General features: G+C 35.4%; 1 protein-coding gene across 1 annotated transcript; it reads right to left on the bottom strand.

Moving 5' to 3' along the window:
- Nucleotides 1-3,134: 3,134 nt before the first annotated feature.
- On the bottom strand, nucleotides 3,135-23,905 carry GLIPR1L2 (GLIPR1 like 2). Its single transcript, XM_021678563.1, has 4 exons — nucleotides 23,675-23,905; nucleotides 21,049-21,294; nucleotides 19,122-19,225; nucleotides 3,135-3,243 (listed from the first exon to the last, which is right to left on the bottom strand). Exons 1-4 carry the CDS (start codon nucleotides 23,903-23,905, stop codon nucleotides 3,135-3,137), a joined length of 690 nt encoding a protein of 229 aa, XP_021534238.1.
- Between the last annotated feature and the right edge of the window lie 1,110 nt (nucleotides 23,906-25,015).

The raw sequence follows: 25,015 nt of genomic DNA on the forward strand, positions 1-25,015 counted from the left end.
CTCTACATGACCGTAATACACCCAACAAAATCAGGAAATTAACATTGTTACATTACTGCCTTCTAATCTTTGGACTTCAATCCATTTTTTGCCAGCTGTGCTAAGAGTGTCCTTTGTAACAAAAGATCATGTTCAGATTCATGCATTACATTTAGTTTTCATGTCTCTTTATAGTCTTCTGTCTGGGACAGTGCTTCAGTCTTTGACATTCATGACCTTGACATATTTTGAAGATAACCTGCTAGTTATCTTGCAGACAAATCTTCAATTTTTTTCTAGACAAATCTGAAATTTGGACTTATTTGACGCTTCCCTGTGATTGGACTTGTTTGTGCATCTTTGGCAGGAGTATCAGAGAAGTGATGCTGTGCTATTCTCATTGCACCATCTCAGGTGGTGCAGGGTTTTGGTTTTGATTTTTCCCATTGCTGATGATGTTCACATGGATCACTTTATTAGGGTGGTGTCTGCTAGGCTGCTCCATTGTGAAATTACTCTTTTCCCATTAGTAATTAAATATTTTTATGGGGAGTTACTTTGGAACTATGTAATACATTGTTCCTCATCAAACTTCTAATTTATTCATTTATTAATTTATATTAGTATGAATCATAGTTTCCTGTTGTATCCAATGAGTTATAATCAATTACTATTTTTATTTCAGGACTCAAATTGTCCCAGATTTGATCACGGAGAACCCTTTAAGAGGTCTTCTGTGTCCTGTGCGTCCATTTTGCTACATGTCCCCATCACTCTTTGAGCACTTCTTTGCTTTCAGGTATAAAAAGATGATCCGGCTTTATCTGATATTTTCCCCGCCCCAGCCCTGGGACCTTTCTCCAATGAGCCCTCGTTTCTTTTACTGCAGGCTAGAATTTGGAAACCAAGATGTGGGTGCTAGTTGTGCTCATTCCTTTGGGGGTGGGAGGCCACTGCTCCAAAACCATCTCAGAGCTCAATTCATCATAAGATTCATGTTTGTTTTCTTCCTTTACATATTTATACTCCATTCTCTGACAGTGAGAAAACTGGCTTCCATTATCCTTAATCTATTTGTTTTTTTTAATCAACCCCCAGTATGTTTCCAATTTTCATTATTGCCTCTATTCTCTCCCCTACATGGGTGCCCTCCTCATTCTGCTTGGGCTCTTACACCCTACATCTGGCTGTAGAATTGCCAGATTTAGCAAATAAAAATATGTGGATGGAGCTAGAGAGTATTATGCTAAGTGAAATAAGTCAGAGAAAGACAAATATCATATGATTTCACTCATATGTGGAATTTAAGAAACAAAACAGATGAGCAAAGGGGGAAAAAAAAGAGAGAGGAAAGCAAAGCAAGAAACAGACTCTTAACTACAGAGAACAAACTGATGGTTACCAGAAGGGAGGTGTGTGGGGGATGGGTTAAATAGGTGATGGGGATTAAGGAGTGCACTGGTTGTGATGAGCACTGAGTGTTGAATGAAGTATTGAATCACCATATTGTACACCTGAAACTAATATTACGCTGTATGTTAACTAACTGTAATTTTAATAAAAACTTAAAAAATATATATAGGATGCCTAGTTGAATTCAAATTGCAGAAGACAACAAAGAATTTCTTGGACAAGTATATCCCATGCAATATTTGGAATATACTTATACTAAAAAAATATATATATTTTGTATACCTGAAGTCCAAATTTAACTGAGCATCCTGTATTTAATCTGGCAACCTATAGGCTGATCCTCCACTTGGATCCCTCCCAACCCTGCTCAGACTGTGAAACCCAGCTTTGGGCTTCTCCAGTGTGTAGATTCCTTCCTTTTTCCACTAGGGCTCTGACCCCTCCAGTGCCAGGCCACCTCCCCCACATTAAAGCTTTCCTCACCTAGCTTGGACTCTGATACCTCATATGAAATTACCTCTAAACATGGATGCCCCCTTATCTGCATAGATTTTAATACCTCTTACCAGGCCACCCCTATATGTAAATCCTTTCCACATTCTGCTTGGGCTCTAACAACAAATGCCGAACCATCCCTCCATGGATGTGGTCCTTATCTGCCCAGTCTCTGATACTATATGCCAGGCTTCTCACTCCCACCCCATGTTGATGCCCTCCTCCACATACTTAGGCTCAGATACTATGTACTGAGCCCTCTTGATATGGAGATCCCTTTATCCTGGTATGTCTCTGATACCCCAAGTCTGACCTCATTCATGGACACCCATTTCACTCCATAGAGGCCTTAGCCTCCTATATAAGACTATACCCCCATGTGGACACTGTCCTCACCCTGCTTAGTCTGTCTCTTCATGTCCACCGCACCGTATATGAATCCCTTGTCATTCTGCTTAGGCTCTAATATGTCACATTCCTTGGCCCTCTGTGCGGATGCCTACATTGTTCTGACCTACTTAATGGTTTTAGGGTTGAATTTTTTTAGGAGGAGAAAGAAAAGGGGAAGAGGAAGAGAAAGATTTTGCATCTTGATTCAATTGAAGCAAAGGCAAGAATGTTAAGGTGGATTCATATCAGCAGTGGCATTATGATGAAATTGTCCATTAGTTTCTTTATCACAAAATCACAGTGTGCCCCTTACTGTCTCAATTTATCCCCTAACACATTCTTCTAAGCATCATATATTCCAGGGGTGATTGTACTTTTGGATTACATGCTCTTATGTTTGGAAAAACTAAAAGAAAAATTTAAACAAACATATTCTCTACTTTTATCTTTTGAATATTTTGGAGGAAAAAAACTAAAAGAAAAGGCTATTAAATGTGTGCTACTTTACTTCTTTTCTCTTTATAAATATTTTAGAATATCCTATCCTCTGGAGCAGTCATTCTCAAACAGGCTGCTATTTCAGGAATTAACTGGCAAGTTTCTTTAGAGATAACTGTTCCTTCCCATTCCTTCTTTCAGAAATTGTGGTAGGTTTCTAGGGGCAGGAAAAGGGTAAGAGAGAGCAAAAAAGGCTATGCGGTCTAGAAAAATCTAAAGATGATATGGTTTCAACCTTCCTTTTTTAATATAATAACACCACTCTGATCAAAAGAACAATATTAACCCATGACAATGAAAAACTAGTGTTCAACACTTCATTTTTCTTTTCATCCAATGTGTTATGGATTTTTTTATGTTTAAGTTATTTTCTTTATCTTACTGCATAGAAAATCTGTGCATCTGTCATATTTGCTACATCGAGCACAAGTTATTCCTGGTTTATAAGGCCTTCTCGACAGAGATCCTCTACAAAAAAGCAGAAAACATTTAGTTAGAAAAAGTCTCAAATTTCATCATTTAAATAATATGGCTACCAATTTTTAGTTAGGTTATAAAGGTGATTTAACTAAGAAAATGGACTTTAGGAAGTACTGAAATTGGAGATGTAATCTCCTTTTTCTCCCAAGACAATAGTCTCTTCTGAAATGAATCCCCATGTCCTTAAAACAAAGTACTGTAATTTAAGTTTGAGTGAGTTTTAAAGCTGCTTTCATTTTAGTTTGTAGCAAAATTTTCCTTTCAAAATGATGTTATAGAATATTTTATAATTAATTGCTTTCTGCTTGGTACAAATACGTGAAAACTTCTATAGAAATGATATATTAATTTTCTGAAAAGTTTGCAAGATCCTGAAATGCCTATTGTCCCAAAGACCCAGCTGCATGATTTACTTAGAGGTCTGCCTTAAAAATATGTAAATATATAAAAATATATAAACAAGCAAATAAATTTAAATGGAATTTTACAAATTTTATTTAATCCATTGTACAGAACAGAGGGAAGAAGTGAGAAATTATTACATCAATTGCCCAGAGCTGGGTAAGAAAAAGAGGTCCCAAAGTAGATACAAATTGGGAAGCTTATATGAAGGATTTAGGTTAAGGAAAAGGGAAGATAGGCAGAGAAATTATATTTAACAGGAATACTTATTCACTCAGTGTGTAGGTGGAAATTTTAAAAACAAATGTTAGGCACGGATGCCCCTGGTTAGGTCACTCTGGGCCATCTGGAAGAAGGGTGAAACCTAAGAAATACATATTCGCAAACCTGAATATCAAATTTCTGAGTTATATCTTATTAGAAATTTTTGGTGATACCCAGTAAGGTATCCAATACCCATGAATAGCAAGCTTTCAAGTCCATCAAAGACATCGAGTGGTTTGTAGTTATTTGCAGATCACACATTGCTTCTCTGAAGTCACTGCTCCACTATCAGACCATTTCAGGAAGAAATGCATTTTGTTTAGATCTTAGCCAGAACACTAGCCTTTCAAAAATTCAGACTTGATCTAGTTACCTATACCTACACCCTAGCCTACTTTTCCTGCCTTAACCCTTTATCACTTGAAACAAATGCCTCCAATACAAAAGCAGCACTTCTGTCTTTAGGTACCAGTGATGGAGGACCTTGCCCTTAAACTTATGCAAAAAGCTACTCACTACAAAGACTGCCTTTAAAACCTGCAGCATAGGCCAGTCATCCCATGATCATAATGTCTGATGACTGCAGCCTAGAATAACTTTGGAAAGGGAAATAAAATCTATCTATCTATCTATCTATCTATCTATCTATCTATCTATCTATCTATATCTATATCTATCTATATCTATATACCTCAAAATAAATAAATTTACATCATGCTAGAATACAATGGGCCCTCTTTCCCTAAGATTTGAATTTCATATCACTATTTATATTATATAGAAATGCCAGACTAATACTCTCCCATGCCAATCTTTTTCTTGTTCTGAGTCTGCAAGAAGTTTAACCTAAATCAAGTAGAGTCCGAATCTACAGTACAATTCCACAACAATTCCACAACTGAATTGCAATTATTGGGCTGGATTAGGAGAAAACAACAGTTAAGTACCTATTACCAGCAAGGTCCATTGAAATTTCATAGCTGCCCTGGCAGTACTTGAAGAAACAGACAAATTTCTCTTTTTTTAGGCAATTGTTTTTTCCAAGAATCAGCCTAGTGGTTTGCTGAGACCAAGTCAAGACTGAACAGTCCTCTGGAATATTATTTAGACTCATATCTGGCCATACCTTCAGTATATTACCACCTATAGGATATGTGTCCAGGCCCTAGATAAGGACGTGTTGCCTAAGTGGCCTAATGAGTAACTATACACATGTCTAAGCCCAAGTCCATTAAAAGATCATTATTCAAATTTATAATAGAGCTATACTGTATAGATCATGACCTGAGCAGAAACCAAGAGTTGGATGCTCAACCAACTGAGCCACCCAGGTGCCCCAAAGCTTTCTGTAAAACTCAGTCACATCTCTTCCCTTCACTCTCACATCTTGTACCTATAGGTCTAGGGACCACAGTTAAACACCAATAAAGCTCCTTTGGGATGGATATTATTTAGCTGCACCATCCTTTAATCCTCTCCAAGATACCATCTTCCTTCTGATTGTGCCTTCTTATTCACTTTGGCACCTAGGTCACCATCTCCCTTTTCAGTCAAAATTGTCCTTGTCCCTAAATTTGGGACATAGATGATTACAATATGCTTATGGATGATTCATCCAATAACTTGGTCTGTTACTGGATGTCTTTACCATCTCAAACAATAGTTCATAATTGTTGCTTTTGTAGCCATATTGTAGATCTTGTTATCCCCTAAAACTATTCTACCTCTGAACTCACAAAATCATATATTCCATTCACTGACTGTAGCCTCTTATCCTTGCAGCTTGCTCACTCATGTACTCCTGCCATATTTCTCCATTAAGTTCATTGGTACTGCAAGTCTATTTTTCTGTCTATCCTATTGTCTCTTCTCTATTGTCTGCAAGTCTATTTTCTCTCTGTCTATCCTATTGTCTCTTCTCTATAAAGCTTTGCATATTATCTGGCTAAAACCCTAAAACTCTCTCGTACTGTTTTCCTTTATGTCTACCTGAAAAAACCCCAGTGTTGGAAAAAATGACAGAACCTTACTATCTGCATGCTCCATGTCTACTTCAAGGCTGCTGGGTGTTGCTGGGGAAAAATCATTATACTAGGTAGAGACTCTTTCTATGTTTCTCTAGTCAGCTTCCTCCCTCATTTTCCAGAATAACGCTTTCAAACCTCCCCAACCCTCAAAATTTTGCTTCACTGTCTCCCTCTTTATTCTCAGGATATGATCTGTCCTACTTCAAGTGAAATATAATAGACTTTAGATTGGAACATGAGAAAATTTTTGTCACTAAATATGTTAAATTTTTCCCTTCTTCCTTCCTTTCTAATACAACTGAAGAACTGCCCCTCCTCCTTTCTAAGACTAATCTCTTTAATACCATTCCATTTTCTCAGGAACTTGTATCTTTACATATGTATACACACACACACACACACACTCACACTGCCTTTGTTCTTTATAAAGCATTACTTTTATTCTGTATTTGACCTTTCATGTTAATATTTAAATAGGCTCACATCTTTCCCACTTTCAAAACAAAACAAAACAAAACAAAATAAAGGCAACAATAAAAGAGCCCTCAATTCATTCTCAGCTGGCATCAGTTTCCTCAACCCCACAGAAATGGCTCTTCCTATATTTATCAATGAACTTCTCTTTAATCTGTTATTTTGAAGTCCTTACTTGGCGCAACCTCTTAGAATTAGAAATTTTGGACTACTACTTCCTTCTAAAAACATTCTTTCCCCCACGCCTCCTGTGACACCATACTCTTCTGGTTTTTTCTCCTACCTCTGTGGTCATTCTTGGGTTCCTCCTCCTACTTCATCTCCCTCTAATTGCCCTTAAATGTTGGCATGAGATTCTGGAGGGGCTGTTCCCTTTTTTACTCTATATCGCTCACTAGGCAATCCCAGTTACTCTCATGATTTCATGTGGCATGTACTCTGGCACTCTGCATCTTTGTTCTATGCCATGCCTCATTCATGACCTTCTGACTCATATAACCACCTGCTTATTGAATCACAGCCAGTAAATCACAGCCAACTCAAATTCATTATGTTCAAGATGGAATTCATCATCTTCCCTCCCAATAGGTTCAGTGTTTCCCATTGTAGTTAATGGCAATACCAGTCATGCCTGAATTATAATTCTGAGAATCTTCTTTGGCTATTTCCTCTCTCATTACTTTCTGTAAAGATTTATTTATTTATTTATTTATTTATTTATTTATTTATTTATTTATTTATTTATTTATTTTAGAGAGAGAGCATGCATGCAAGTGAGGGGAGGGGCAGAGGGAGAAAATCTTCAAGCAGACTCCCTGCTAAGCAGGGACCCCCTGAAGTAGGGCTCGATCCCATGAGATCTTGACCCCAGCTGAAACCAAGAGTCTGATGCTTAACTGACTGAACCACCCAGGCACCCCTCCTCTTTCTCATTACTTAATATAATGACCTATAAATCCTGTTATTATTGCCTTCTGAAAGTGTCTTAAATACTTCTCTGATCTCAATCCAGATATCCTTTGTTGATGTTAAAGCAAATAAATAAGTAAAAGTAATACATGTATAATACTTACAAGTATATGGTGGAAAGGAGGAAGCAGAAAAGGGCAACCTTAAAGGGGAAAATGTCTCCATCCTCCACTTTCCTTCTGTCTCCCCAAAGATAACTTCTGTTTAACCATAATAATGCTTTCAAACTTCCCCAACCCTCAAAATTCTAGCTTCACTGTCTCCCTCTTTATTCTCAGGATATGATCTGTCCTACTTCAAGTGAAATATAATAGACTTTAGATTGGAACATGAGAAATTTTTTGTCACTAAATATGTTAAATATACCTATTCCCTTCTTCCTTCCTTTCTAATACAACTGAAGAACTGCCCCTCCTCCTTTCTAAGATTTACGATTCCTTACCAGAAACAAGTATTTTTTTTCATGAAAATTCTCAGTACTTATATATTGTGATAGACTGCTAGCTGTCAATTTAAATATCTCTTAAAATACAGAAATAACAGTATTTTAGCTTGCCACATTAATGGCTAACCTTGCTATGTTTTCCAACTTCCCTTGCAACTTAGATGTGGCCATGTGATCAATTTTATATCCAATGGAATGCAAACTATGTGCATGACTGCCCACTTGTGCTTTAAGAGATGGTCATGCTGACAACACGTTTCTTTTGCCTTACTATGAGCTTAAGCTAGCCCTTATCTGTGATGTGGACTTGATCTGTAGACATAGATTCTGCCTCCAGGGAATGGTTAAAAAACAAGATGGGAGCAACCTGGGTCTTTGAGTGACTAGTAGAGCAGAGCTACCCGCCTAACTGAAATTTCCCATTTCTCTCTTCCTGAATCACTATATTTTCTGGTAATGCTAGCTGCTATGACAAAAGACCCAATCTTACTTTTTATTGTTCTGCATTTTACTTTTTCATCTAACAAGCGAGACTGGTACATAAAGACACCAGTATTTTCAATGGTTATACAATAATGCACAGTAAATTAATTTCTCAGTCTGCTATTACTGGAGTCATTAGTTTTATTTTTTTTTAATTTCAGTTTCATGCTATTAAAACATTCTAAAATGGGTATCCTTGTATATATATCTTGGCCAATTTTCATGAAGATATTAATAAGATAAAATTCTAATAAGGAGATTACAAGATCAAAAGGTAAGTATATTTTAAATTTTGTTATTCTGCCAAATCCAGAAAGATTATACCAATTTATTGTCCCATCACATGTGCAGAATATCAATTAAGCTTTTCTATCTTCTCAGATGGATGAGTGAAAAGTAATAACTTATATTTGCTTTTATTTGAGTTACTTCAGTTATGAAGGAGATTGAATATTCTCTTCATATGATTAATGACCATATTTTTTTCTTTTCAGTAAATGACCTTTTCATATCTTCTGCAAATCATTCTTTTGGGTTGTTTCTCTTTTTCTTCATTATTTGTATGAATTCTTTGTAAATTAATGAGACTAACTCTGCCATATAGTCCACAAATATATTTTCCCAGTATATTATTTTTCCTTTGGCTATATCTATGGTATTTCTTTAGCCATAAATTAATTTTAAATTTTTATATACTCAAACGTATTCATATTTTCTGGATTTTTATGTTCTGCTTGGTAAGACCCAAGCTGTTGACCAATATCTCTTCATCTTGGCTGAGCCCAGACTGCAACTGTGTCTTCTCAGCACTGTGCAGCTTCTGAAATTTCTGTGCAGGTCTTCAGCTTCCAAGCAACTGTTCCTATTTAATCTCTCCAGAATCTTGCCTTGAGATGTATAGCTTAGGAGTTGACCAAGGACCCATAAAGAATTTTTACAGACTTTTGGGGGTCCTTCTTTTCAGCCCTCTCCTCTTTGGGATCCTAGTCCTGAATACAAGGCATCTTAACATCAATAAACACTGATATTTCCTTTGCTCAGAAAATAACACATTCTTTGCTTGGATTCTGTTTCTCTGGCTATGGTTTTGAGAATTCTCTCAGAGAAAACCAAGGCAAATATAGGGTTTCTACTAAGTTCTTTTCTATTTGCAAAGATCATAGCCCTGCATTGGTTATTTTGTAATGCCTAAGCAATTATATTATGTTTTGTCTGATCTTTATAGTTATTTTCATCAGGAGACTAATTCTTATACTAGATTACATAATGTCCAAAAGCAAAGTGAACCAAATATTTAAAAGTTAAAAAGATAAAGAATTATTAGAAGAAAATGTGGGATAAAAATACTTTGGAAAGATTTGTCTAAATAAGACACACACCTCAAAACCCATGAAAAAAAGTATTGATTCTTTTTTCTAATAACAAAATAATTCTCTTTGGCAAAAACAAATTGTATTATAAAGTCAAAAGTTAAACATCAAACTGGGAAAACATCTGTGAATGACATTACATGATAGAACTAATTTTCTTGCTATTTAAACACTCTTACAATTGAAAAAAAAAATCCAACAAGTTACGAGAAAAATAGTGAATGTATAGGAACAGTCAGGTCCCAGAAAATAAAATCCAAATTTTCTGAAAATTACAAAAAGATACTAAACTCATATAAAATAGGAGAAGAAAATTAAAAATATAATGAACTTATATAGCAATAAAGCAAAAGGTTTGAAAATATATTATGTTAGTAAAGGAATTGAAAAATAGTCCCTCTCATATGTTGATGTAAAAAAACTGTATTAGAAAAATATAACTATTGGAGAGCCTGGGTGGTACAGTTGGTTTAAGCATCCAACTTTTGGTTTCAGCTCAGGTTGTGATCTCAGGGTCATGAGATTGAGTCCTCCAACTGGGCTCCGCGCTCAGTGCTGAGTCTGCTTGAGATTGTCTCTCCCTCTCCCCCTGCCCTTCCCGCTCTCTCTCTCTCAAATAAAAACATCTTTTTTTAAAAAAAAAGAAAAATAGTGTGACTGTGATAGATATTCAGTAATATTTACCCAAATTAAAAGTACATATCTTCTTTGACCTAGTAGTTCCATGACTATGAAATCATATTAGTATGATACTAACTCACGTGAGAACTACATGTCTACCTGGATAATTATTGCTTGAGATAAAGCTAATAAAAGAGTCTAAATGTCCATCAAAAGGAAAGGATTGTTTATTGCTTTTATTTTAAAATTTTTTTTTCAAGATTCATTTAATTTATTTTAGAGAGAAAGAGAGCATGGCAATGAAGGGGCAGAGGAAGGAGGAGAGAAAACCTCAAGCAGACTCTGTGCTGAGCCCAGAGACTGTTGTGGGACTCATCTCACGACGCCAAAATAATGACCTGAGTGAAAACCAAGAGCCAGACACTTAACCAGCTGTGCCAACCAGGCACCCCGACAGCATTGTTTAAATAAACTTTTGCACATCCATTAACAAAACAAAACACTGTAAAGTTCTTAAAAAGAATCTGGAAACTCTTTGTGTACTCAAATGGAAAGACTTCCAGTGCATATCACTAAGTAAAAAAAAAATTAAAGAACACCACAGGAAGTGTAGTATGCTTCTGTTTGAATTGTGGAAACACACACACATACACACACACACATAGATACACACACAAAGACAGATATACTTATGTATATGCACAGAATATATCTTTTAGGATAAAATATTGGGGAGGGTAACTGGAAGACAGAAATGGGAACATTACTTTCTCCTTTTGAATTTTCTATCATGAATTTTCTATCATGACTATGTATCAAGTATTAAACATATTTTATTAAAATGACCTAAAATTACAGTCCATTGAAAGTAATGAGAAAGAGGCGATACCATACAAAATCTTAAGGTCCAGCAGAAGTTGCAATAAGAGGAAAATATATAACTGTAAATATCTTCAATATTAAGTAGGATTAAAGATAAAGAAATGTTGTTTACCTTAACAAAAAAAGCAACATATAACAGCCTCTACTCTTAAAAAATACTTGGAAGATTGAATATCACAAAATAATAAAATAGAAAACAAACAAAGAAATCAGAAAGTATGAATAAATCTGAAATCTTTTCTTTTGAAAGATCAATAAAATAGATTAACTCCTTATGAACTCCATTAAGAAAGGAAGAAAATAGTCATTATTAATATTTCTCTACATTTACTTTGCCTATAGTTCTTTTCTGCTTTTTTCCATATAGAACTTGCACTTCAATTCTTCCCACTTCCCTTGTATATTCTAATATATTCTACCTCTCTCTTTTTTATTGATGGTTTTCTTTAGCTTATAAAAATGCATTAGCAACCAAGGTTATAAAACACAGCTTTCCTTTAACTCTACACACTGACCTCTTTTTCTTCTCTCTGCTGCTCAACATCTATATAGAGTAGTATTTTAATTTGGCATTATTTTTCAAACTGCAAGTCACGAGTCTTTAATAGTTCATAAAATCAAAGCTGGTGCTTCACAGACAATATATTAAAATATGTAATAGTTGTACTAAATTGTGAATAAAATATTATTTCATATAACGTTTTTATTTTAAGGATACGTATTGTTTTATAGCTATTTCCTTCCAGTTATATATGTATTTCATAATTTTAAGACGCACATCTTCTCATATTTTACCATCTCTTCAAACGAGATACATGTTATTGATGATATCTCAAAATCACAGCCAGGCAGTGAATGTGATATGGTTGTCACTGAACATTTGTGAACTTGCCATAGCTCTTCATATTGTCATTGCTTCAAATGGTTATATGCATTGTTTGCACTTAATGTATTTAAACTTCTATTCAAAATGTCTAAAATGATTATAATATGATATATCTTGAATCATAAATTATTACGTATGCAGGAAAGCATGGAAAAAGAACAATCTCATATATAATAAAAAGAGACTGATGGAAAAATAAGTCTAACTGTTATTTTTTAAAAATGCCAGCACATCAACAGCACTTGGCATCAGGGAAATACACAAATCAAAACCTCAATGAGATACCACCTCACACCAGTCAGAATGGCTAAAATTAACAAGTCAGGAAACGACAGATGTTGGCGAGGATGCGGAGAAAGGGAACCCTCCTACACTGTTGGTGGGATTGCAAGCTGGTGCAGCCACTCTGGAAAACTGTATGGAGGTTCCTCAAAAAGTTGAAAATAGAGCTACCCTATGACCCAGCAATTGCACTACTGGGTATTTACCCCAAAGATACAAATGTAGTGATCCAAAGGGGCACCTGCACCCCAATATTTATAGCAGTAATGTCATAAGAGCCAAACTATGGAAAGAGCCTAGATGTCCATCAACAGATGAATAGATAAAGAAGATATATATGTATATGTGTGTGTGTGTGTATGTGTGTATAATGGAATATTATGCAGCCATCAAAAAATGAAATCTTGTCATTTGCAATGATGTGGATGGAACTAGAGGGTATTATGCTAAGTGAAATAAGTCAGTAAGAGAAAGACAATTATCATATGATCTCACTGATATGAGGAATTTGAGAAACAAGACAGAGGATCATAGGGGAAGGGAGGGAAAATGAAAACAAGATGAAACCAGAGAGGGAGACAAACAATAAGAGACTCTTAATCTCAGGAAACAAACTGAGGGTTGCTGGAGTGAAGGGGGGTAGGTGGGATAGGGTGGCAGGGTGATGGACATTGGGGAGGGTATGTGCTATGGTGAGTGCTGTAAATTGTGTAAGACTGATGAATCACAGACCTGTACCCCTGAAATAAATAATACATTATATGTTAATTAAAAAAATGAAAAAAATGCCAGCACATTTCTAGTTTCTCTCTTACCTCACTAGACTCTCTTTATACTCTTTTGATAACTCTTTGCTTGAAGTTGAAATACTGTAGTGATGTAAGGCTTAGTCCTTAAGTCTCTCCTGTTCTATTTTCCATACTTTCTTTCTCACAAGGTAATCTCATGCAGGACTAACTCATTTCTGCCCCAGCATCTTTACCAGCAGTTCTTACTACTTAGGAACCTATCCTAGACCTTCATCTGACTAGCCCCTTCTCATGATTCATTTACATTTCCCACATTTGTCTGTCTACCCAATGTGTCTGAAACAGAACACTTGATCTTCCCCCAAGGTCTACTCACTTGCAAGCCTTCCCTATCTGATTTAATGGTATCACCACTCACCCAGTTGCTCGGGTTAGACATAGATATCATCCTTGATTATTCTATTCTATTCACCCCTAGAGTTAAACCAATCAGCAGGTATTATCAGCTCCATCTTCAAACTATATCCTGATCTGACCTTTCTTCACCATTTCCATGTGACAACAGGCAGAATTCAGGTAATGGAAGTATAGGTGTTAACAGTGGTAGAACAGAACTTTCCTCTGAGTAGTCATTCTGGGACAACGGCTCACTTACTTCATCCTGTGGCTGTGCCACCCTCTAGGACAACTGAATCTTCTACCAGATCCTCTGTGTCCAGCCAGCAGATGAAAGAAGATCAAGAGTGTGAAGGATCATGTGGGAAGTTTTTAAAGACTAGGTCTGAAGTGGCCTATATTCCATTGGCCAGAGCTTGTACAGGGCCCCACCAAATTTCTAGGGAGGCTGGGAAAAATATATTCTAGCTATCTGTTTATGAAGTAAAGAAAATGGCACCACCTGCCAGACTCTATTTCTTTAACTTCTAAATAAAGAAAATTTTCTTTACTAAATGCTTTTGGACACTATCATTTACTTCTTTTGGCATTAGATTCAAGTCATTTTCCTCAATCCCAGATCTCTTACCTTACCTATTGACCTTTTTTTCCCCTCTAATACACATCATCTATGCATCAAAGCTGACTGCTTTTAAATCTATATTCAGGTAATTGTTTCTATGATTTCATACCTGCTTTTACAACAACTCCTTTCTATTTAAAATATACATATGTATGTATTTTGTTAATGTTGCTTTTTATTTATTTACTTACTTATCTATTTGTTTATTTTTACATATGTCCTTCCCAACAGAGTATAAGCGCTTTCAGGATAGACACCATATAAAAAAATATGGAATTCTCTTGCCTAGTCGGTGTTTGGTGTACCTACTACAAATATATATTTAATTAAATGAAAGGTCCTGCAGTCACCTACAGATACAACATGTCCAAAAATAAACAAATCCTTTTCCTCCATACTACATCTTTTCCTAGCTTAGTTTATAAAATGACCTATCACTGAAGCTTAACTTCTCATGGTCATATTTGATTGTACCAACTCCAATATCTAAGTTCAAGACTAATCTAATTGATATTTTTAAAATTATACTTTATTTTGTTTAGAAATATATGAGTCATATCTTTGAAACTGAAGAATAATCACTAGAATTGATATATATAAATATTGTTTCAGTTCATTTTTTCTGATCCTTCTGAGCTATCTTAATCTTTATGAGTATTTTATAGATTAGAAACATTCTCTTTTCTTTTATTATTATTTACATTCCATTTATTCTTCTCTGTTCTTTAGGAGCACCAATTTATAGATTTTATCTGCCCTATATATTTCCTTTCTTTTTTTCATACAAATTTTGATTTCTATTCTTCATCTTTGTGTTCTGAGAGAATGTTTCAAGGTTGTCATTGATTTATATTTTCTCTATGGCAAATCTGTTTTATTCTTCCATTCTGTGTTAGTTTCCTGTGGCTACTTTAACAGATTAGTATAAACTGGGTGATTAAAACAACAAAAATTTATTCTCCTAGTTCTGGAGACCTGAAGTCCAAAATCGAGGTGTTGGCAGGACTGTGCTCCCTCCACAGACTCATGGGGAGATTTCCTTGACTCTTCCAGCTTCTGGTGGCTCCAGAAGTCCCTTGGTTTATGGATATATCATTCCAACCTCTTCTATGATCCTTTTGCTTCTTCCTCTTCTGTGTATCTAAGTGCTGAATCTCCCTTTCCCTCTTAAGTGAATATATGTGATTGCATTTAGGGCCACTCAAATATTCTAGGCTAAGCTCCTCCTTTTAAGATCCTTATCTTGATCACATTTTTGCCATATAAGACAATACTCATTCTTGCCATATAAGTTAATATTGACAGTTCTATGAATTAGGACCTGAATATGTCTTTGGGGGGGACACCAATCAGCCCCTACACATTCCAATTTTCAATTTGTCTCTCTTATATTCATTTTTACTATTTCATAATACTGTGATGGGTTAATTTTTCTACTAACTATTCTTAAGAAAGATAGCTATGACTGTCTACTTTGAGTACATATCAAATAAAACTTGGACTGAGTTGACTAATATATGTTCTAACCTAGATCCTTCACGGGGCAAACTTGCCAATATTTGTATCAAAAGAAAAATGGTTGATAGAAATTCCAAGACAAAGAAGCTTATGGGACAGGTGGGTGGAAAGAAGAGTAATCCTATCTTGTAGCTTCATACTTATCACTATACTTAGGGGGTACTCCTGCATTCACTACTGTTATTAAGGTCACCAAATACCTTCATCCTATCAAATCAAACTGTCATCTCTCCTTCCTCGTGCTTTTCATTTCTTCAGAGGCAACTCATACAGTTAACCACTTTGGGCATATTGATTCATGTTTTTCACTTGGCTTCCAAGTACCCTTACCAGGACTGTTTAGGTTTTCCTCTTATCTCCTTTGTCTAAAGTTGAAATACCGTAGTGTTCCAGGACTTTATCCTTAAATTAAGCTCTATACTCTCACATAAGGTGATCTCATTCAAGACTGTAATTTATTTCTATCTCAGGGCCTTTATACCAATAGTTTCCTCTGCTTAGAAACCTATCCCAGACCTTCATAGAACTTTCTACTTCTCACGATTCATTTCATGTCCCACATTTATATTTCCACGTAATATGTCCAAATCTAAAACACATTTCCTGTTTTTCCCTATCTGAGTTGATGGCATCATTATTCACCCAGTTGTTCAAACTAAAGACATAGGTATCATCTTGGATTATTGTATCCCATTTATCCCTCAAGTCAAATCCATCAACTAGTATTATTAGCTCCAGATAACTTCATTATATATGCAGAAACACTCCTTTCCTCTCAATTCCCATTCTATGGTAGACAAAATTCTAAGATGGACCATAAGATCCCTTCCCCTGGTATACATGTCTTGCATAATTCCCAGGACTTTACTTCCATTATTAATAATTTATGTTATATGGTACAGTTGACCTTGAAATAGGAAAATTATCCAGGTGGGCCTGACTCAATAATTTGGGCACTCTAAAAGCAGAGAGTTTTCTTTGGCTAGTCACAGAAGAGAAGCCAGAAATTTGAACTATGGGACGGTTTTGCTGACTTGAAGATGGGGGGAGCTTTGTGTTAAGGAATGTGGGTAGGCTCTAGAAGCTGAGAGCAACCTCTGGCTGAGAGCTAGCAAGTAAATGTGGTCCAAGTCCTATAACCATATTGAACTGAATTCTGCTAACAATCGGAATGTGCTTGGAAGCAGATTCTTCCCTAGAGCCTTGGAGATAAGAACTCAGTCAAGTTCTTGATATTGGCCTTTAAGACCTTGATCAGAGAATCCAGCCACAACTGTGCATGAACTTACAGCCTACAGAACTCTTTGATAATAAAAGGGTACTGTTTTAAGTCACTAAATTTGTGGTAATTTATTACGTAACAATAGAAAACTAATGCACATGCTAAAACCCTAATCCAAAATAGACTAGGGGCACCTAGCTGGCTCATTCAGTACAGCAAGCTACTCTTGATCTCAGGGTCATGATTTCAGGCCCCACAATGGGTATAGGGCTTACTTAAAAAAAGAATACCATAGTCTATAGCCTGTAATATAGACACAATCTAATTGTGCTTACTTCCTCTTTGTACCCATATTTCCCTATACTCAATGCTCAATACAATAGCGAGGATAACTTTTTTTTTTTAAGGTTCTTTTCAAAACATAGATAAAATCATGTCACTCACTTGCTTAAGACTTTCCATTGACTTGGCCATTACTTAGGATAAATTCCAAAATCCTTAACATGCTATTTGGTATAGCTGTCACCTAACTTTCTACCACAACTCCTACCTCTAACCAATTATTCATTTCTCAAACATGCTAAACTCATTCCAAGCTCAAAGGTTTTGTATATGCTCTTCTTTCTTTCTTTTTTTTTTTTTAAGATTTTATTTATTTATTTGACAGAGAGAGACACAGCGAGAGAGGGAACACAGCAGGGGGAGTAGGAGAGGGAGAAGCAGGCTTCCTGCTGAGCAGGGAGCCTGATGCGGGGCTTGATCGCAGAACCCTGGGATCATGACCTGAGCGGAAGGCAGACGCTTAATGACTGAGCCACCCAGGTGCCCCTACGCTCTTATTTCTATCTGAAATATTCTTTAGTCATCTTCAGACCAAATGCCACTTTCTCTTATAAATACCCTATCTATATTCCATATTCCATCTGCTTATCTTGCTTTATGTTTTATGGCATATTTTATTATCTAATTAAATATTATTTATTTATGTGTTTATTTATTTATTGTTTGTCTCCCTTCCAAGACTACAAATTAAATATGGTTCAGCCTTCTTTTGTCTTGTTGGTAGATAGATCAGTGCCTTGTACAGAGTTGCTGAGTGCATAAATGAAGACTAGTGACCCAGAGGGAACCTCTTTCCTCCCTTAATTCAGTACCTGGTTCTCTGAATTTTCAATACCAATCAGCAGTTAACTTTCAAAAGTTTCTCCCTGTAATAGATATTGTCCCAATGCTTTCAGTCTGTAGGGATGAAAGGAAGCCTAAGAAGTTTTATAATGACTCTACATCCTGGACTTGTTTTGCGTGACTGCGTTCAGGGTCACAAAACAGGGTCAGGAAGGAGATTTCTCAGTTTAATTTGATTTACATCATAGTTCTTATTTTCCCTATCCAGAGGAATACAATCAGTAATAAGTAATCGATGGTTTTTGTTTGTTTGTTTTTTCTTTTTGGTTTAGTCCCAGAGCATTTTATTTGGCAGAAATTCTTTTTTAATCCTAGTGTGTAGTCAATGTTTTACTGTTTCCTTGACATATTGATTAGGATATTTTCTCACTTAGTTGGACATTTTAATAATATTACTTATAGTATCATCTTGACCTATAAGAGAACTTCAGACTTTCCAACAAAACTCTCCAGGGATGGAGGCTATTTTGGAAGGTAGTTATTTCCCATCATAGAAAGGTATTCAGGTGTAGGGTAAATAATCACATGGTAAGTAAGGGGAAAGAATTCAAATTTCTTCAAAAGAAGACTTTTGAAGTACTCTTGCATCTTTGAGATATTATGATTTTTTATATGAGACTAGCCTCAAATAATAATGCAACTTGCGAAGGATGGTCAATTAAAAGTGTCTTTCAGTTGCAAAACTGAGGCACTCCTGAAACAATTCTTACAACATACATTTCAACACATCTAACCTTATTTTTGACTTTTACTATAAATATGGGAATAAACTGTTTTGGAAAATAACTTAAATCCTATGCTAATTAGGCTAGATATTGTGAAATAATACTGAAGTTAAAATTCTTTTAGGAAGTAATACTTGGCTAATTTGAATGTTAAATCAATATCTCCAAAATATGACTTTTTTCATTATAGAATTTAAACTATTTCAATTTAAAATCTTCCATATCTTATATTTAATTCTTTTACAGTTCACAAAGACAGAAGAATATTTTGAAAGTAGGAAAACTTAACCTTGAAAAGTTCCCAATTTATTTTTATATTCCTTTTAAAATTTAAAATAACTTACCCTGGTGCATAGTTGCATATGAAAATCACTGCATATTTAATACGTCCAACTCTTGTACATGAAGTAACAGCACAACCAACTTTGTAGGATGTGTCCCAAACAAGCTAAAATAAAGTTTTCAAAGAAAACAAAATTTGATTCTAAACATTTACTCTGTCATGTTATAAACAATAATATATTCAATTCACAAAGAACCATTAACCAAGCAATTTAAGGAATATAAAGTATTCTTTATTTGGATGCAGGTAGAGAATTGTCATAGATTTAGGGAAGCATTTCCCAAACTCTATTTAGAGAAACCTTTAGCAGGTTTTGCCTTAGGATAAAGAGTTTGAGAAACACTGATCCAGAGAGTTTTAGAGCCAAAGGCACACATACTGAATCAATTTTCAAACTCCCGTTGAATATGAGAGTTTTAGGTTATTGACAGAGAGGAAGAGGGAAAAGAGAGGAGATGTTTTAGAAGACTGGAAGTTGTGACTAGAAAGGAGAAAAATGACATCAAGATTACAGAAGAGAAGGAAAAGCAATATAAGAATAGAGAGTAATTGAATGTGGTCAGCATTTCTCTTCTTTTGTTGGGCAAATTCCATTATAAAATAAAATAGAGTCTGGGCCTGCAATTTAAAAATATATATATATAAAAGAGCTGGTTTCTATAAAAAGAAAAACAGGTCTTGAATTGGAGTGACAATATGAGAATGACTGAAGCTATTCCAGAAATTCTCTGTATGGCTTTAGTATTTCTAATACTTCCACATAACAAAAAAGTACTTGTCTGTTAACATCTGTGGAAGAGAGAAACAGTTTCTGGTCTCCTTTTCTCTTTATCCCAAGCTTTAGTGGTTTTAAAAATGTGATTCTTAAAGAAATAGAGTGATACATTAAAAGAATAGAGAATAGAATGTCTGCAGCAGTTGAAATGGAGTTAAGCAGGTCAAATACAGGAAACAAAAATGTCTAGGATACCAGAATTAAAGAGTAAAAAATAACAGGAGTAGATCATGGAGTAGACTTGGTTAATTTGCTGGGATTATTAAAATCATATTAAGAAGTCTGGCTTTGATATGAGTAAAACAATGGAGAACCACTATAACTTTCTAGAAGAAGAAAGAATGGATCAAACGTCTTTTGAAACATGATTCATTTGATGGAACTTAAAGACATGAATTCAACATGAAAAAATTACAAGATTTTAAGTTCTGCATAAAACATGACATCATAGTCTATTCATTGAAAAATAATCATCTCTTAAATCAGCTTAGAAGTTCAACCAATATTTTGATTACTGATACAAATATTTATAGAAGACCAAGATAATGTTATGTTCTTGTTGTGTTGAGAATGTATGGATAAGATAACTCTCTGTACTCAGTGTAGTATCATATGTAAATAGATGATTATAAATAATGTGACAGTGAAATAGTAAGTGTATGTAGAGGAAATAGCAAGTGGTTCAGTATTCTTGGAGTATAAAGTGTAAAGGTGGATTGTTAGGAGACAGGAAAATAAGGCTATTAATTTGCTCTTAAAATGCTTTAATCAATCAGTTATATACTGATTGTGTACTGATCTGTGCAAAAAATATCAAGTCTTTTACTTATGTTTATAGTCAAAAATTTAAAGATAATTTTTATTTGCTGGTTTCTTCCTTTTCCAGTGTGTGTTTATTACTTTTAGAAAAGCACCTTTCATTTCTCGTATGGAGATGAGATTTACTACATTTAAAGGAATGTTTTAACTGTATGGTTCACATAATAGATGGAATTACAGACATTTTGAAGATCTAGGACTGATTAGAATTTTGACTCTATTAGAAGTAATAACTTTACCATTTGAGGTTATTTATAAAATTGAAACACAATCAATAAAAACTTGGTAGGAAAGCAATTAAGGAGTCTATTGAATTAATATAAAAATTAGATACCTGTTTATAATTAGAACAGTCACTAGAGCAACTGTCATTTTCAAAATGGTACTTTTTCCTCTCTTCATACCAACTTCTGATAGCAATACTTGCAGTGAATTCATTTTCAGGTCCGACCCATATATTTTCACCAATACCATTAAATTTAGGATGGGCCATGTTTAGTTCTTCTAAATGATTATTATGTTCAAACACACATTTTTTCCCCCATGCTCTAGCAGTCCGTGACAAAGCTACATCCCAAGTCTGAAAAAAATGCAAAAAGCAAAGGAAACAAAATAATAATAATGAGGGGTTTTTTTTGTTGTTGTTGTTCTCTAAATTATTTTCCTTGAGTTCTCATATTCTATTTAAGGAAAACAATTCTAACTTTGTGATTATGGGCTTGTTTGTGGAATTTCTATGGGAGAAAATGCTTTTGAGTTAGTCATAAATGAAATAACTATTTCCTGAGGCAAAGGACTATCCATTTAACTGTAATTTAAAAATCATATTGTTAGGGTGCCTGAGTGGCTCAGTCAGTTAAGCATCTGCCTTCAGCTCAGGTCGTGATCCCAGGGTCCTGGGATCAAGTCTCATATCGGGCTCCCTGTGTGGCAGGCAGATGGAGAAGCGGGCCTGCTTCTCCCTCTGCCTGTCACTCTCCCTGCTTGTGCTCTCTCTCTCATTCTCTCTCTCAAATAAAATCTTAAAAAATAAATAAATAAAAAATAAAATAAAAATCATATTGTTAGATGATGCAAATGGTTATAATACTCTTACATGTAGTCTGTTCAGAATACATACTTTTAATCTCATTCCTTTCATACATGGTAATACAATAATTTAAAATATTCATCTAAATAAATAAACATCTATTCAATGTTTATTGAATCCTGAGTATATGCAAACTCTTGTAATGTGGGGAATAAAATACAAAGTCAGGCATAAATTTTGTCTTCTATATTTTATAAATATAAAATTTTAACACATAGTGATACTTGGTGAATATTATAAAAGAGGCACATGTAAAGTTTTATGGATAGTCTCAGAAATGTAAGAAAATATCTCAAGATACTGTTCCCTGGCTAGCTATTTAGAAAGATCCAGAAATGTGTAATTTTATCATTATTTAGAGACTCATTTTGTTCACTGCTTACTTAAGGACAAGAGCAAAAACAATACACTTAGATAAATCAGCAAAATAGTTGTAAAATCAAAATGCTTTATACATGCTACAATATATCTGAAAATAAACATTTCTGAAAACCAATACTAAGATTTCCTTAGAGTTTTCTTAATTTCATAGATTATACATAAATATAGAAAATATAGAAAATAAATATTCCTTTAGAATATCCCCCCACTTTCCTCCCCAAAGGTAATAATTGTTTAAAAAATTGCTTATGTATGCATTTCTCTATCTCTATATACATATTCATACAAACACATTCAAATATAGATATAAGTGGGGAAGTTTTAGGTAGGTATTGGGTGATTTTTTTCTGTACTATTGTAATCATACCAAACACAATATAACTGGCCTTCAACTTGGCAGTTTTCACTTAGAGAGATTGTTCCATTTTAGCACAACTCGATCTACCTAAATTTTACAAAGTCAACACAGTATTATTCTATAGTATCCATACTATAGAATAACTGTTACCATTCCCTTAATGGCCTTTTAGATAGCTTTCCATTTGCAAACAATGCTCCAAGGACTATCCTTCTACTGCCTTGTTTTGCATATTTTTACCCATCACATGCTTACTGTGTATTAGTCCCTATTCTGTGTTTTTTACGCATTATTTCACTTAATGTTCAAAATAATCCCATGAGTTATGCATTATTATTATTGTTTTTACTTCACAAAGGAAGTAATTAAAACACAAAACAAGTTAAGTAGTTTACTTACAGCTACTTATAGTCAGTAAATTGTGGAGCCTGGATTTAAATCCAGGAAGTCTAACTCTTAAATCCAAGTTTGTAAGCATTTAGTCATTGCTTCCCATGACTGTGTGAAAATAAGTTATAACACACTACTGGTATTTGCTTAATTTGGCGTAGTCCTTTAGAATAGCAATTGCTATATATCATATAAATTAAAAATATCATATCCTTAATTTATTTATCCCATTTCTCAAATTGGTCTAAGGAACTAATCCAGAAGGAAGAAAAGACTTATGTCTATGGAAATAGTCCTTGCAGTATCATTTAATAATGTAAACTGGAAGCTCCTAATTGCCTGGTAAGAGAATATTTATCCAATAAATTTTGCAGCCATTTTAAATGACAATCACAAAGACTAGTAGCAAGAGAACAGTTGATGAGATGTAAAATAGAAATAGGAGAGGGAAATGGAGGAAAAAAGGAAGAATAACATTGTAAGGGAATGCAAAATCAAGGCCAGGGCTGGGATGAGGTGACTGAGACACTCTCTCAGTTGAGTACCCCTGTGCAAAATCTTGGTAATAACCGTGTGTCACAGGGACATGTTTTTTATTTGAGTGTATTTTTAAACCCAAATTAAAAGTGCAGTTCCCCGCGATCCGTCACCCTCAGTGAAGCAGTGCCCGGGTTTCTGAGGCCGAGGGGTGGCATCCTGACAAGGAGGTTGTTGGTTTGGGCAACGGCCTTAGAGCCTCACCATGAAGCGCAAGTTAGACCCTCGGGGGAGGACGTTGCCCCGGAGCTCATTGTGGACGTTCACGTACTCATTGATAAAGTGTACGTCCTCTTCGTGAGGAAGTTCCGCGTTCAAACCGAAATCCAGCAGTAGTAGCCAGAGTTCCCAGACCCGCAGCTTCAAGAGGCTTCCTCGCGTCAGGGGAAGTGATTGGGCGCACCATTCCCGCGCAAAGGGCCTTGGGGCCTCCATGGTCGAACCGCCGCAGACAGGCCAGTGCGCAAGCGCCAGCCCGTCTCTACCAATCTACGCAGCAACGCACGCAAGCTGGGCCTGCTTTCTCAGCAGCTGAGGGAGAAGCAGAATGGAAGTGACGGGTGTGGGGGCCAGAAGCTCGTTGTAGCTATCTGCAGAACTAACCGAAGAGAGGCTTGAGTTTAAAGGAGTACAGGCTTTTCGCTAAACTAAAGTAGCTAAATATCCAGAGTTGATTTCTGACACCGGATGATGTGTCATCGTTTATGAGCCATCTGTACACTGAATGCCAGTTACTGAATAATGAACATGTCTGAGGAACTTTCTAATTATGCAAGGGGAAATGAGCATACTTCCGTGATACTGATGAAAATTCAGTAAATCTTTTTCATTCATTCTTGCCTCGGGGGTTGAAAATTTAGTGCGGGACGCACCCTTTATTATCCTCATGGACAAAAGTATTTCCTCTTTAAGTCGGACTTCCTCACTGAGATTTTCTCTCAGTGTTTTAATAATCTTTTGCGAGGAACCACAGAATAAATGGAAGAATGGAAAGCTCAGCTTTTAAGGGGTAGAGTAGGAATCATCAAGTTCTCATAAGGTTAAAGTATTTTCATTTCATCTCACCAGCCATGTATATAGACAGCCTGGAATATCAGAATTCATCATCTCTGACAAATTGTCTTGTTCACAGTTGGTAAGAACTCATTTTTTGTTTTCATTTCGTTCTTTCAGACAAAATGGTTAGTGTCTTAGCAGATTTTGGCTTGGTCTCTTTGCCTTCAAACATTTTGCTAAAGAAAACTTGCTTTGAGGAATATAAGTTCTAGACACAAAATAAAAGCACATATTTGTTTTGGGGTACACATTTGCATATAACATACGGTGTTCAATAGCATTACAGGGGTACTTGAATTCACTGACACTGGGACAGAATTTTGCCACAAAGAAAGCATTGGCAGTTGGTTGGTCAAAATACCTAAAAAAAATGTGCTTTAAAAATTATGAGGTACGGGGGCACCTGAGTGGCTCAGTGGGGTAAGCCTCTGACTCTTGGTTTCCGCTCAGGTCATGATCTCCGGTGGTGAGATCAAGCCTCACCTTGGG

Source organism: Neomonachus schauinslandi, chromosome 5 (assembly GCF_002201575.2).
Source record: "Neomonachus schauinslandi chromosome 5, ASM220157v2, whole genome shotgun sequence".
In the NCBI taxonomy this organism is placed as follows: domain Eukaryota; kingdom Metazoa; phylum Chordata; class Mammalia; order Carnivora; family Phocidae; genus Neomonachus; species Neomonachus schauinslandi.

Excerpts from the sequence above, each read along its gene's own strand:
- GLIPR1L2 (XM_021678563.1), bottom strand. The coding sequence starts at position 23,905 with ATGGAGGCCCCAAGGCCCTTTGCGCGGGAATGGTGCGCCCAATCACTT. Across the intron at positions 21,295-23,674 it reads GGTCTAACTTGCGCTTCATG|ACTTGGGATGTAGCTTTGTC; the intron begins GTGAGGCTCTAA and ends CATTTTTTTCAG. Across the intron at positions 3,244-19,121 it reads ATATGCAACTATGCACCAGG|AGGATCTCTGTCGAGAAGGC; the intron begins GTAAGTTATTTT and ends GCTTTTTTGTAG.